General features: G+C 36.9%; 1 protein-coding gene across 3 annotated transcripts in view; it reads right to left on the bottom strand.

The window, feature by feature from the left end:
- The window catches only part of Pgant2 (polypeptide N-acetylgalactosaminyltransferase 2), a 354,922-nt gene that overhangs the window by 48,848 nt on the left and 293,158 nt on the right, over positions 1-12,916 (bottom strand). For all 3 annotated transcript variants that reach the window (XM_072526601.1, XM_072526600.1, XM_072526602.1), the window contains one exon: positions 372-542. In XM_072526601.1, coding sequence (XP_072382702.1) covers positions 372-542 — 171 coding nt within the window. The remainder of the gene's footprint in view (positions 1-371; positions 543-12,916) is intronic.

Raw genomic sequence — 12,916 nt, forward strand, 5'->3', positions numbered from 1 at the left:
TTTTCTGTGTATATCGAAAACTGGATAATTAAGCGGCGAAAATAAAAATAATAGTAAAGATAACGTAAAAAGTAAGAGTTATGTAGATCTTTTCATAATTTGTAATTTTTATATTACCTTTAATTTTTAAATTTTGTTAGCAGCAATCCAAAATTATATATTTAGTTGCGTTTTCTTATATACCTACATATTATACCACTGTTTTTTATCCGTTAAAAATGTGAGCCTATTGATAAGGCTAATAATATAAAGGTATATATAAAGGATAAGGATAATAAGATAAAGCTGCTAAAATCGGCTGCCTTTTTTGGGATGTTATATATTTTAAAATCAGATAACGAATATATTGTCGAAAACAAAGATATACTTACCCTACTACATGGTATTATTTCCAAACTGCCTCCACACTGCCATACTCTAAAAGATATTTCTAAGTTTTCTCCTCCCCATACATCCATTTTCATATCATATTTTCCCAGTTTCTCGAAATATGCCTTATTAATAACGAATAATCCGCCTGCTATCATTGGCGTTCTTATAGGCTAAAATAATACAATTCAATACACTACTAAAATAAATACAATAGCTTTTTTACAGCATTCATATAGAATTTTTATAATTACAGTAGTAAGTTAGGATATTTTAAATATTATACAAGATCAAAAGCTATTAACAATATTAACACATTTTATATATATATAATTTTAACTGAAAATTTGACTTCAACTAAGATTTTAACTAAAAACTTCCAAAATAGAGCCTTTTATTTATTTTATTATTATAATCTATTTATGTCTTTAATATATAATTCTTCGTAAGGTTATAGAGAGCAATGACCATAAAGCAATCAATTTGAACGGTCACGTTTTATAGACAATTCGACAAGGAAGACATTACGATGCGAAATATGTCCTTTAAAGCATTTAGTCAGTGTAGAATTTTATTTCGGATTAAAATAAGTCAAGATTAACCAATTCGATTGCTTTATGTTCGAGACTCGATTAAGAATACGTGAATGTTGTAAAACTTAAATTCTGTTAGAAGAACGACTGTATAAGCGAAGTGATAAGCAATGACACAACAGCTCTAATAAAAATAAGATGAAACCTAAATACAAGAGAAAGAAAAAAATAAAACAATAATTTTAGGTCTACTATTTTAAGTTTATTTTTTCCAATTGCACCCTTCATATTATACAGTGAACGGCTAAATTATGGAATATTATCATTATTTCGAGAACTGTCGAGTTTTGAGGGAAATCCCGAAACATGTCGATACATGGAGTAGGGATGATGTCACCGGTGTAGGTGTAGTGACGTAATCGTTAATTTTTTTAAATATAAATCGGTATAATGCGACACCTTATTTAAACGAGAATTTAATTCTCTATGTAACGACATTACATTTTTAACTAAAATATATTTTTTAAGGGTACAAAAACAATTTTTTTTAATTTAAATTCATCTAAATTACAACTAATGATTTAATTAATAATATACTTTAAAGTAACCAAATTATGCATAATAATTATTTTAAATTAAATGTTCGAAATGCCATCCATCGGTTTTTTGACAATATGCGAAGCTACGGACACATTCATCAAGTACATTGCGGATGACATCTGGAGTAATTAGACTCATTACACGCATGATTAGTTGTAATTTACAAATGACATTCGTCACAAAAAATGTGCGAAAGATTTTTTAAATACAGCGATAGTAGTTTTAATATCAAAATGTACTAATTATTAAAAATAAAATTAGTGAAAAGTGTTAATACCAAACAAAATAAAATAAGACTTTTTTTCTACATTTCAAATCTTTCTCAGTGGAAAAATAAAGAAATTAGAATGTATTTATTTATAAACATAAATTAAAGAATGTGTTCTAATTCCTGCAGATTCTATGCAAACTTGGAAACGTCTTAAAAGCGCTGTTATACAAGGTGAGTCATAACTATTGGGACATAGACTAAGGACAGGTTATTTGCACCAAAATATGGCTATTGGGCCAAATATGCCTTAATAAAATGTTTCTGAGAAAAAAGATACAGGGTGTTAAAGTTAATTTTTGTTTTTCGTTTTTTGCTAATAGTTTCCCTGTATATTTATAAATTGCTATCAACATTGGCACAGAGGCATATTCTTAGACAAGAAATAGTATTTTATTTACAATTTTACGTTTTGTCATAGAGGGCGCCACGTGGATCATTCCTAATGATCAAATTGAGTCATAAACTTTTTCTGATGAAACTTTTTAGTGATTTTTATTAGAAAATATGACGTAAACATCATTTTTACGTAAAATTGGTACTCTTGTTTAAACATGATAATTTCAACCGTTTTCGATAAAAACGCAGTCGAACTGCTTAGAGTCTTAAAAAAGGATTTCAAATATTATTTCATTTATGAAAAGTATGCTTTGGACTGTCAGATAATTGTTGTTGGTAAATGTCATTTGTTCAGAGTAAATTATTTTTGATGTGACAGTGTAGTGTAATGTTGCATTTTTTAAAAGTAATCATTACTTTTTTTGATTGAAATGCCTCGTCACAATCATTTTACTAATGAAGAAATGCGATATGATTTGCGTATACGCACAAGAAAATTTTTGCGGTCGCTCGGCAGCCAGAAGGTATGGAATGTTATACGCAAACAGAAGGCAACCAAATCACAAAACTTTTGCAAGATTATATCGTAGTTTAGGTGAAACTGGGTCATTTCACACTAAAAATCGGGGTGGTCGACCGAAACAAATCACACCTAATCAAGAAGATGAACTTTTGGTTCGAGTAGATGAAAATCCTGAAATAAATCACGACATCTATCAGCAGAAACAGGAGTAAGTCAGTCGTCTATTGTTAGAAATCTAAAAAAAGAGAACCTCCATCCTTATCACTTCACTCCTGTTCAAAATTTACTTCCAACAGATCTTCCACGACGGTTACAGTTTTGCCAACGTATTCTGAATAAACATCGCAATGACAGACACTTTATTAAGAATATTATGTTCACCGACGAAGCAACTTTTACCAGACGAGGGGTTTTTAATTGGCGAAATAGTCATTATTGGAAAGAAGAAAACCCGCATGCTATTAAAGCTAGACATTTTCAGCATAAGTTTGTAACGATGCTATGATCGTTTAACAGTTCGAACCGTGGGAGTGTCAATATTTGCGCATCCACTTCTACAACCTGACGGTGTAGTGGGATTCAAACGGCTATTTAAGGCGTGTGAATAGCGGAATTAGACAGTCTTGTAGCTAGCACTCTAGGCTCCCTGACTCGCCGGTGTAGTGAACCAGCGAGACATTCTGGACAGAGATAGTTCCGTATTGAGGATCATACTCTGTCCCTAACCAAGCGGAACCCATCGGTATTGCGTATTGAGCATTACCGTGGATCTGCACAGAACCAACCGGGACAGAGATTTCCGTATTGAGGATCATACTCTGTCCTTAGCCAAGCGGAACCCATCGGCATTGTGTATTGAACATTGCCGTGGGTCTGCACAGCTAAATATTTTGTTTGCGAGCATATTCGGAGCTTTCGCTGAATTGAAGCGAAAGCGAGTATATTAGTAGTACTAATTAGTTTCTTTTCTTTTATAGACGTTTGCCGGGGAATTCATTCATCGCGGGACCCAGACGGAAACGTAGAATTCATTTTATTTTTGTTTTATAAGTATACAACGTAGAATTTTTTTTTTTTAGTTTTTATTTATTGTATATATATACTTAATAGATTTATTTTTATTTCAAACCTGTGTTTTACTGAGTCTGTCGCCCCGAAAGAGCTACCCATCACAAACTGGCGCCCGAGCAAAAATTAATAACATGCCGACAGATAAAGACACAGACTCAGTAACAGGTACGTCGTGGATAAACCGACTTTGCAAAGAGGAATTGCAGAGCGAGGCCGAAAAATACGGCTTAGATCCCAAGGGAACCGTCGACGAATTGAGAGCACGACTCAGAACCTATTTTAAAAATCGCGAGGAAGCTACAGGAACAATCCCAAAAGAAAAAACTTCCAAGGGAACAGAATCCGACACACTGGCCCAGGAAATTTCGGGCATCCGAAGACAATTACAGGAATTAACAATAACGAAACAAATGGGGCAACCAGAATTGCTAAATCAAGTACGAAAGTGGAACACACACTTCGACAAGAAACATTCGGATGCAATAGAATTCTTAGAGAGGATAGACGAATTAAGCTTGGCCTACGAGATCGATAAACAAGATCTACTAAGAGCATTACCAGAATTATTAGGAGACCACGCCTTGTTATGGTACAGAAACAATAACAAAAATTGGAAGTCATGGACAGATTTCAGCGAAGATTTTAAAAAAGCTTTCTATCCCAGGGGATATTTGCTACAACTAGAAGAGGAAATCCGAAACAGAAAACAGAGACAGAACGAACCAGTAGATAGATATATCACGGAGATTCAAACATTAATCAGACGAAAAGGATCTTTTTCTAAAAACCAAGAACTCGAAAGGATATACAAAAATTTGTTACCAGAATATAAGCTTTATGCTCGCCGCCGGGATTTCGGAAACTTAGCCGAATTACAGGATTTAGCCCAAGAATACGAAGCTCTAGAAGACGAAAAGACCCGAGCAAATCAGATTTGCCGTGGAAACTGGAGACGCACGGAGCAAGCAGAGTACGATGCGAAAACGGCATGCTTTAGATGCAAGATGCCAGGTCACAGCCGTAAAAACTGCAAAAACCCATGGAAAAAGTTTTGTTCGCGTTGCGGCAGAGAAGGGGTTTACAGCAGCGACTGCTGTTTCAGGCGTCAGGGAAACGAATTACAGACTGGAGAAACAAGGAGTCGTCCCAGTCTGTAAAACAAGATTCGACTCCATTCGTTTTCGCCGTTACACAGCCAGCAAGCAATGACATTCGACTGTTCGCATCACTAAAAATAGGGCAAAGAACATACAGAGCGCTCATCGACACAGGAACTACCAAAAATTACGTCGGGGATAGAATAGCTCAGATATACAAGGACTCTCTAGATAGCTACAGCGGGAGAACAAGACTAGCAAATGGAGCGTCAATCGAGCTTAACCAGAAGTTGACAATTGAATGCGAGATCGATAAGTTACAAACCCGACAAACATTCATAGTAATGCCAGGGTTGACGGAAGATGCATTAATAGGAGTGGAATTCCTCAGGAACCATTCTATCGAACTTAAATTCGATAAACATACGACCAAACAATACATACAACATCAAGAAGAGACATGTAACACTTTAAAAGACTCCTCTCAAAATACGGAGTTAGAAAGGTTCCTAAGAAAAGAACTAAGGGAGTTTGAGAATATAACAGGACCCACGAACTTAATAAGACACGAAATAAAATTGAAGAAAAAGTGCGATCCAGTCAAGCAGCCTTATAGGCGGCACAATCCCGCAATGCTACAGATCATCAACCAAGAAGTGGACAAAATGTTAAAAGAAGGAACCATCGAACCCTCCACAAGTGGTTGGAGTTCACCGATTGTACTAGTTAGGAAAAAGGATAACTCGTACAGATTTTGCATTGACTTTAGAAAAGTCAACGAACTATCAGATAAGGACGCATATCCGTTACCCAGAATATCGGAAATTCTGGATAGACTTAAGGAAGCAAATTTTATATCGACCCTCGATTTGAAACAGGGATATTTTCAAATACCCCTAGAAGAAACAAGCCGCCCAGTGACAGCATTCAGCGTACCCGGAAAAGGCCATTTTCAGTTCAAAACCACCCCATTCGGACTGCATTCCGCAGGAGCCACTTTCCAACGCCTACTGGATAAGGTAATACCTCCCGATATGGAATTCGCGTTTGCCTACTTGGATGATATCGTAGTAATATCTAAAACGCTCCAAGAGCATTTAAATCACCTACATGAAGTTTTCCGAAGACTGAAAGAAGCCAGATTACAGCTGAACTTCGAGAAATGCACGTTTTGCCAGTCAGAACTCAGATACTTAGGACATGTGGTTGGAGCAGAAGGAATAAAAACCGACCCGGAGAAAACCAACGCTATAACCGGACTTACAGCACCGAGAAATGTGCGTCAACTCCGCCGGTTCCTAGGAATAACATCATGGTACCGCCGATTCATAGAGAACTATTCGACAATAGCAGGACCGCTAAACATGCTTCTGAAGAAGAAGATAAGATGGAAATGGACCGATAAGCAGGAAAACGCGTTTGAAGAGCTAAAATCAAAACTTACATCGGCCCCAGTATTAGCATGCCCCGATTTTTCAAAAACATTTTACCTGCAAACAGATGCGTCGAACTGTGGACTTGGAGTTGCACTAACACAGAAATACGACGGCCAGGATAAAGTAATTGCATATGCTAGTCGAACCCTCACACCAGCCGAGACAAAATATTCCACAACGGAAAAAGAATGTCTATCCATCGTGTACGGGATAAAGCAAATGAGGCCGTATATAGAAGGATACAATTTTAAGGTCATATCAGACCATCAGTCCCTCAAATGGCTGAAGAACCTTAAAAACCCGTCAGGTCGGTTAGCCAGGTGGAGTTTAGAACTGTAACAGTACGATTTCGAGGTAATATATAGAAAGGGAGTCCTCAACAAGGTAGCAGATGCTTTGTCACGACAACCACAAGAAAACCAGAGCGAAGAACCAGAGTCGGAATTATTAGCATCAGAACTGGAATCATGCAGTTGGTACGATAATTTATATAGGAATGTACTCCAGAACCCAGACGATTTCCCGGATTTACAAATATCAAACGGGAAATTATATAAACACGTTTGGAGCAGCCGTAATCTAGCCGACCCAGAGTTTAATAACCCATGGAAATTATGCGTACCAAGATATAAAAGGAAAGATATTTTGGAGGAAAATCATGACTCGACCACAGCAGGCCACTTAGGAATTGGAAAAACAATTTGCCGAATAGCGCAAAAGTACTATTGGCCTAAGATGTTTAAACAAATTGCAGACTACGTTAGAGCCTGTACGAAGTGCCTCCAATATAAACCGTCTCAAATGCAACCAGCCGGGAAAATGCAACCACCCACTGTAGAAAAGCCTTGGCATACTGTCTCAGTTGATTTAATGGGACCATTCCCAAGATCTGCAAAAGGAAACATTTTCTTAATAGTCGTGCAAGACCGGTTTACCAAATGGGTCGTCGCCCAGCCAATAAGAGCAGCATCTACGAACTCAATCATCGACACTCTACGATCTAAAGTAGTCATGCAATTCGGTATCCCGAAGAAAATCATCTCGGACAACGGCGCGCAATTTACAAGCGGAAATTTTAAGGCGTTCCTAAAGTCCTATAACATAAATCACATTCTAACACCGCCGTACTCACCTCAATGCAATCCAGTAGAACGAATGAACAAAGTACTGAAAACGATGATAGCTACTTACGTGGAGGATAACCATAAAGACTGGGACAAATTCATACCAGAATTCTGCTACGCCATAAATTCGGCAAGACACGATTCAACAGGATTTTCACCAGCGCTTCTTAATTTCGGAAGGGAATTAGACACAACAGAGGCGACAAATGGACAAGATATACAGGGGTATGCAGAAAACTTAAACAAGTTAGAAGAGTTAAGAGAACTAGCGAAAGTGCACATGGAACACGCTTTCGAGGACCAAAAGAAATATTACGATCTAAGACGAAGAGACTGGCGGCCACATCCAGGAGATCGAGTCATGAAAAAGGAACACCATCTATCATCGGCTAGTGCAGCTTTCAACAGCAAACTAGCGCCGAAGTACTCAGGGCCATACATAGTAACGTCAATGATATCACCAGTAATAGTAAAACTGAAATTGGCCGATAGTAGTAGCCGCAAGCAGATGACGGCGCATGTAAAAGATTTAAAACCATGGGAGGGGGGAAATGTTACTACAGAAATCCAATCCCCACCACAACCAAACGGTATTTAAGTGGCAATGCTAGCAAGCAGAATTCAGTTCATCAACATCAAACATGGAAGACATATTAGAGATACCGGAAGAGATGACCCCTCTGGGAACGCCAGAGAGACCCGAACTACCCGTGACACCAGGAAAAGACGCGGAGAGGATCATGAAGAGGTTCCACGAACTTTTTGGGACACCACCAACCCCACCGAGGAAGAAGAGCGTACCTGATACTAACACGGGACAAGAAGCCCAATCCGCGTCCACTCCAGGAGAACCGGAACCCGGGAAACACGCCGATCTTATAGAGATCGTCCCAAAACACCTAATCGAGAGGGGGACCAAAAGATACAGGATATGCTGTAAAAATGGGAGGAAGATTGTAATAAAGATACCGAGAGGGATAGATGGCATCACGAGGCTGTAGACACCATATACACAAAAAAAAGGTATGTTACTTTTTTTTTTTCAAAGAGAAGGGGGTGTAACGATGCTATGATCGTTTAACAGTTCGAACCGTGGGAGTGTCAATATTTGCGCATCCACTTCTACAACCTGACGGTGTAGTGGGATTCAAACGGCTATTTAAGGCGTGTGAATAGCGGAATTAGACAGTCTTGTAGCTAGCGCTCTAGGCTCCCTGACTCGCCGGTGTAGTGAACCAGCGAGACATTCTGGACAGAGATAGTTCCGTATTGAGGATCATACTCTGTCCCTAACCAAGCGGAACCCATCGGTATTGCGTATTGAGCATTACCGTGGATCTGCACAGAACCAACCGGGACAGAGATTTCCGTATTGAGGATCATACTCTGTCCTTAGCCAAGCGGAACCCGTCGGCATTGTGTATTGAACATTGCCGTAGGTCTGCACAGCTAAATATTTTGTTTGCGAGCATATTCGGAGCTTTCGCTGAATTGAAGCGAAAGCGAGTATATTAGTAGTACTAATTAGTTTCTTTTCTTTTATAGACGTTTGCCGGGGAATTCATTCATCGCGGGACTAAGACGGAAACGTAGAATTCATTTTATTTTTGTTTTATAAGTATACAACGTAGAATTCCTTTTTTTTTAGTTTTTATTTATTGTATATATATACTTAATAGATTTATTTTTATTTCAAACCTGTGTTTTACTGAGTCTGTCGCCCCGAAAGAGCTACCCATCACAAGTTTAAATTGAATATTTGGTGTGGCATTATAGGCGACCAACTACTAGGGCCTTATGTTCTTCCTCCGAATTTAAATGGAGATTCTTATTTATTCTTTTTGGGAAATACTCTTAGTGATATTTTAGATGATCTGTCACTGGATGTAAGAAGAAAAATATGGTTTATGCAGGATGGAGCGCCACCTCATTTTTCATTAGCTGTTAGAAATCATCTTAATGACGTATTTCCTCAACGATGGATTGGCAGAGGCAGTGATTTTCAATGGCAACCAAGAAGTCCTGAGTACAACCCGCTAGATTTTTATTTTAGGGGACATATTTATGAAGTCCTTAGTTTATGCCAATGGAATTAATACACGAGACGAACTTTGGAGATACATTCAAAATGCAGCTAATCTTATAAGGGGACAGAATAATATTTTTTTTAACATCCGAAAATCCTTTATAAAAAGAATTAGAAAAGGCATAGAAATCGGAGGAGACCATGTAGAACATTTAGTTTGAGTGTTTGTGAGTTCTTTTAAGTTAAAGTGTGTTTAGTTTTAATTTATCGTCAAAACGGAAACCCTACGTTAGTTGCAACTTTGTTTATTAGTTTGGTATTTGATAGTGGAATTGTAAATAAAATATTATTTCTTGTCTAAGATTATGCCTCTGTGCCAATTTTGATAGCAATTTATAAATATACAGGGAAACTATTAGCAAAAAACAAAAAACAAAAATTAACTTTAACACCCTATATCTTTTTTCTCAGCAACATTTTATTAAGGCATATTTGGCTCAATAGCCATATTTTGGTCCAAATAACCTGTCCTTAGTCTATGTCCCAATAGTTATGACTCACCTTGTATATGCATTGTGTTATATAGGGTGGAAACCACTTATGGAATAAAATTGTTTGCGTGCTTGTTTTAAAAAGTTATAAACAACGCTGAGACCCGTCGATTTTGATCTATTAATTGAATCACTTATTTGAGAAACCTCATTTTAAACTGACTATCAGTCAGTGCATTCGTAACCTATTTACAGCGGTATGATTTGACGATGTATTAGAGAAACACCATAAGTCCACGACTAAAGGCGTTTCTCCTATGCAGCGCATTAGACATGACGTTATAATTTGGCGCAATAATGCCAATCATTTTCAGTCAAGTTCAATCTTGTGTTGTGAATGCACGTAGATAAATAAATGTGTAGTGAATACGAATGTAGTAGTAATAATATTGTGGATTACATATTTATAATATATCTTGACAAAACTATTTTAAAATGAGTGAAAGCGACAGTGATTATAACGATATTAATTTACCTTATCAGAAAAAGAAAGGAATAAAAAAACCCTACGAATATAGAAATAATAAGACGAGCTGGAGTCAAAGAAAATGAAAACATCAATTGGAAGGGGAATAATGTTCCTGCAATTCCTTTTCCATCCTCCAAAGATTGCAAGTAAGTTGATAATTTGTTCTTTTCTAATAAAAAGTTTTCATTGAAAACAATTTTCTGTTGACTGATCAATCTAATTTTGTTAATATGTACTTAATTTTTAGGTGCAGAAAAAAGTACTTTTCATTGATGAGTAGCGACGAAAAAATGCAGATTTTCCAACGATTTAGGGACCTGACTATGACTACAAAAAGTGAACAAGATTGTTACTTACAAAGCCTAATTTTCGCAACTAAAGTTAAGCAACGACGTAGAAGAAAAGAACTTAGTGAGTCTTCAAAACTTAATAGAAGCAGTAGCTATGTATACTCCATATCAACCGCTAGTAGAAACATTACCGTTTGTAAATTAGCCTTCTGTTTTCTTTACGGAATAACAATTGACCGAGTGAGGCGGCTTGTACTTCTCCTACGTGCAGGAAAATCATTATTCGACAAACGGGTAAAAACTACCCCAGGCAAGCACTTTCTGGTATTATTACAGATGCTATTCCTAAACATATTAAATCATATCCCACAAAGTTAGCTCACTATACTAGCAAGGAAAAATATTATTTAAATGAGAAAGTAGATATCACTCTTATGTACAAAATGTTTATAGAAAAATTCAGGAGTATGCCACTGTTAAGTATTTATAGTACAGAAAAGTTTTTAAAGAAGATTTTAAATTATCATTTGGAAGACTTCAGGTAGACACAAGTTGTGTGTGTGAGGAACTTGCAATGAAAATAAATAGTACGCATTTGAACTATAATGCAAAGACTGTTACAGCCGCAGAGAAAATGATTCATCTATGTCGAGCTAAAAAATTTTTAACTGAAATGAAATTTATTAAAGAAATGGCTGAGTCCAACGAGGAAATTGGGGTTATTTCTATAGATTTTATGCAGAACCTTCAACTGCCACAAATTCCGGTGCAAGAGATTTTCTATCTTTGCCAGGTAACAGTGAATGTTTTTTGTATTAACAATAATAAAACTGGAAAAGCAACGTTTTTCATGTATTTTGAGGGTAACGGTACGAAGGGGCCGAATGAAGTTTGCTTATTTCTATAAGGTATTTTATAGAGAACATGCCGTTAGTGAAGTATCTTTATGTTTTCTCTGACGGTTGTGGAGCGCAAATAAAAACCACACTGTATTAAGGTTATTTCCGCTTTGATTTCGCTCGAAAAATTTAAGACCATTGACCATTATTTTCCTATTAGGGGTCATTCCTTCCTATCCTGTGATAGGGATTTTGCGGTGATTAAAAGAAAAGTTAGAAAAGTATGGAAGAATATGGACAGAAGAGAAAAACTTCATGTACAAATAACCGCTTTAATGTGGCATTGGTCAATGCTAAAGACCTAATTATCTGCGGAATCCAGTGGCAAAAATATTTCAAGGATTCAGAAGGTTCAACTAAAAATAAGCCAATTCATGCATTGTCACCACTCCTACGAGTCTCAAACTTGGTTGTAGCACACCCTTTTATTACCGGATTGGCCAATCACACCTCCAGGCTTAACAATAATAAAAAAATACACTGAAGCATTGGCATATCCCAGTGGAAAGATTCCGATTAATTATAAGAAGATTGTTGATATACAAAAATTACAAAGTTATATACCGGATGTAGAAAATATCCAGGATTATTGTAATGAATTGTTCAACTGGCCCACCTCCTCCTCCTAAGTGCCTTCTCTGTTGAGTTTGGCGATCAATATGGCAAATTTCTCTCTATTCTGGGCTTGATGAATTAATTCATTTCCTTTTTTGTGTGTACAATCTCTGATGTTTCGTAGCAAAGATTTTTTCTTTCGTCCTATTCCCCTTTTACCTTCAATCTTGCCTTCTAATATTACTTGGAGCTGCTCAAATTCCCTATGGCGCATTATGTGTCCTAGATATGTCGTCTTTCTAATTTTGATAGTATTGACCAGATGAGGGCGTGTGTTCATTGCTCTCAGTACTTCTTCATTCGTAGTTCTGCTGGTCCAGCTTATTCTTAGCATTCGGCGGTACATCCACATTTCAAATGAATTTAATTTGTTGACGTCATACTGTTTTAACGTCCAGGTCTCACAGCCATATAATAAAAGAGACCACACATAACACTTTAGTGTTCTCAATCTTATTGAGACTGATAGCTTGGGGTTACAGAGCATTTTACGCATATTCATGAAACCAGATCTTGCTATTTCAATGCGTCTTCTAATTTCTTTTGAGTGGTCTAGTTGACTATTTAGTTCTCTGCCCAGGTATATGAAGCTTTGGGAAGGGTGATACCATTTATTTGTATGTTAGGTGTAACTTGTTCATGGGGGTTTTTGTGGAATACCAGAATTTTGGTTTTGGAAAAGTTAATGTCCAAGCCCAACCTGTGA

Source organism: Diabrotica undecimpunctata, chromosome 3 (genome assembly GCF_040954645.1).
Source record: "Diabrotica undecimpunctata isolate CICGRU chromosome 3, icDiaUnde3, whole genome shotgun sequence".
NCBI lineage: Eukaryota > Metazoa > Arthropoda > Insecta > Coleoptera > Chrysomelidae > Diabrotica > Diabrotica undecimpunctata.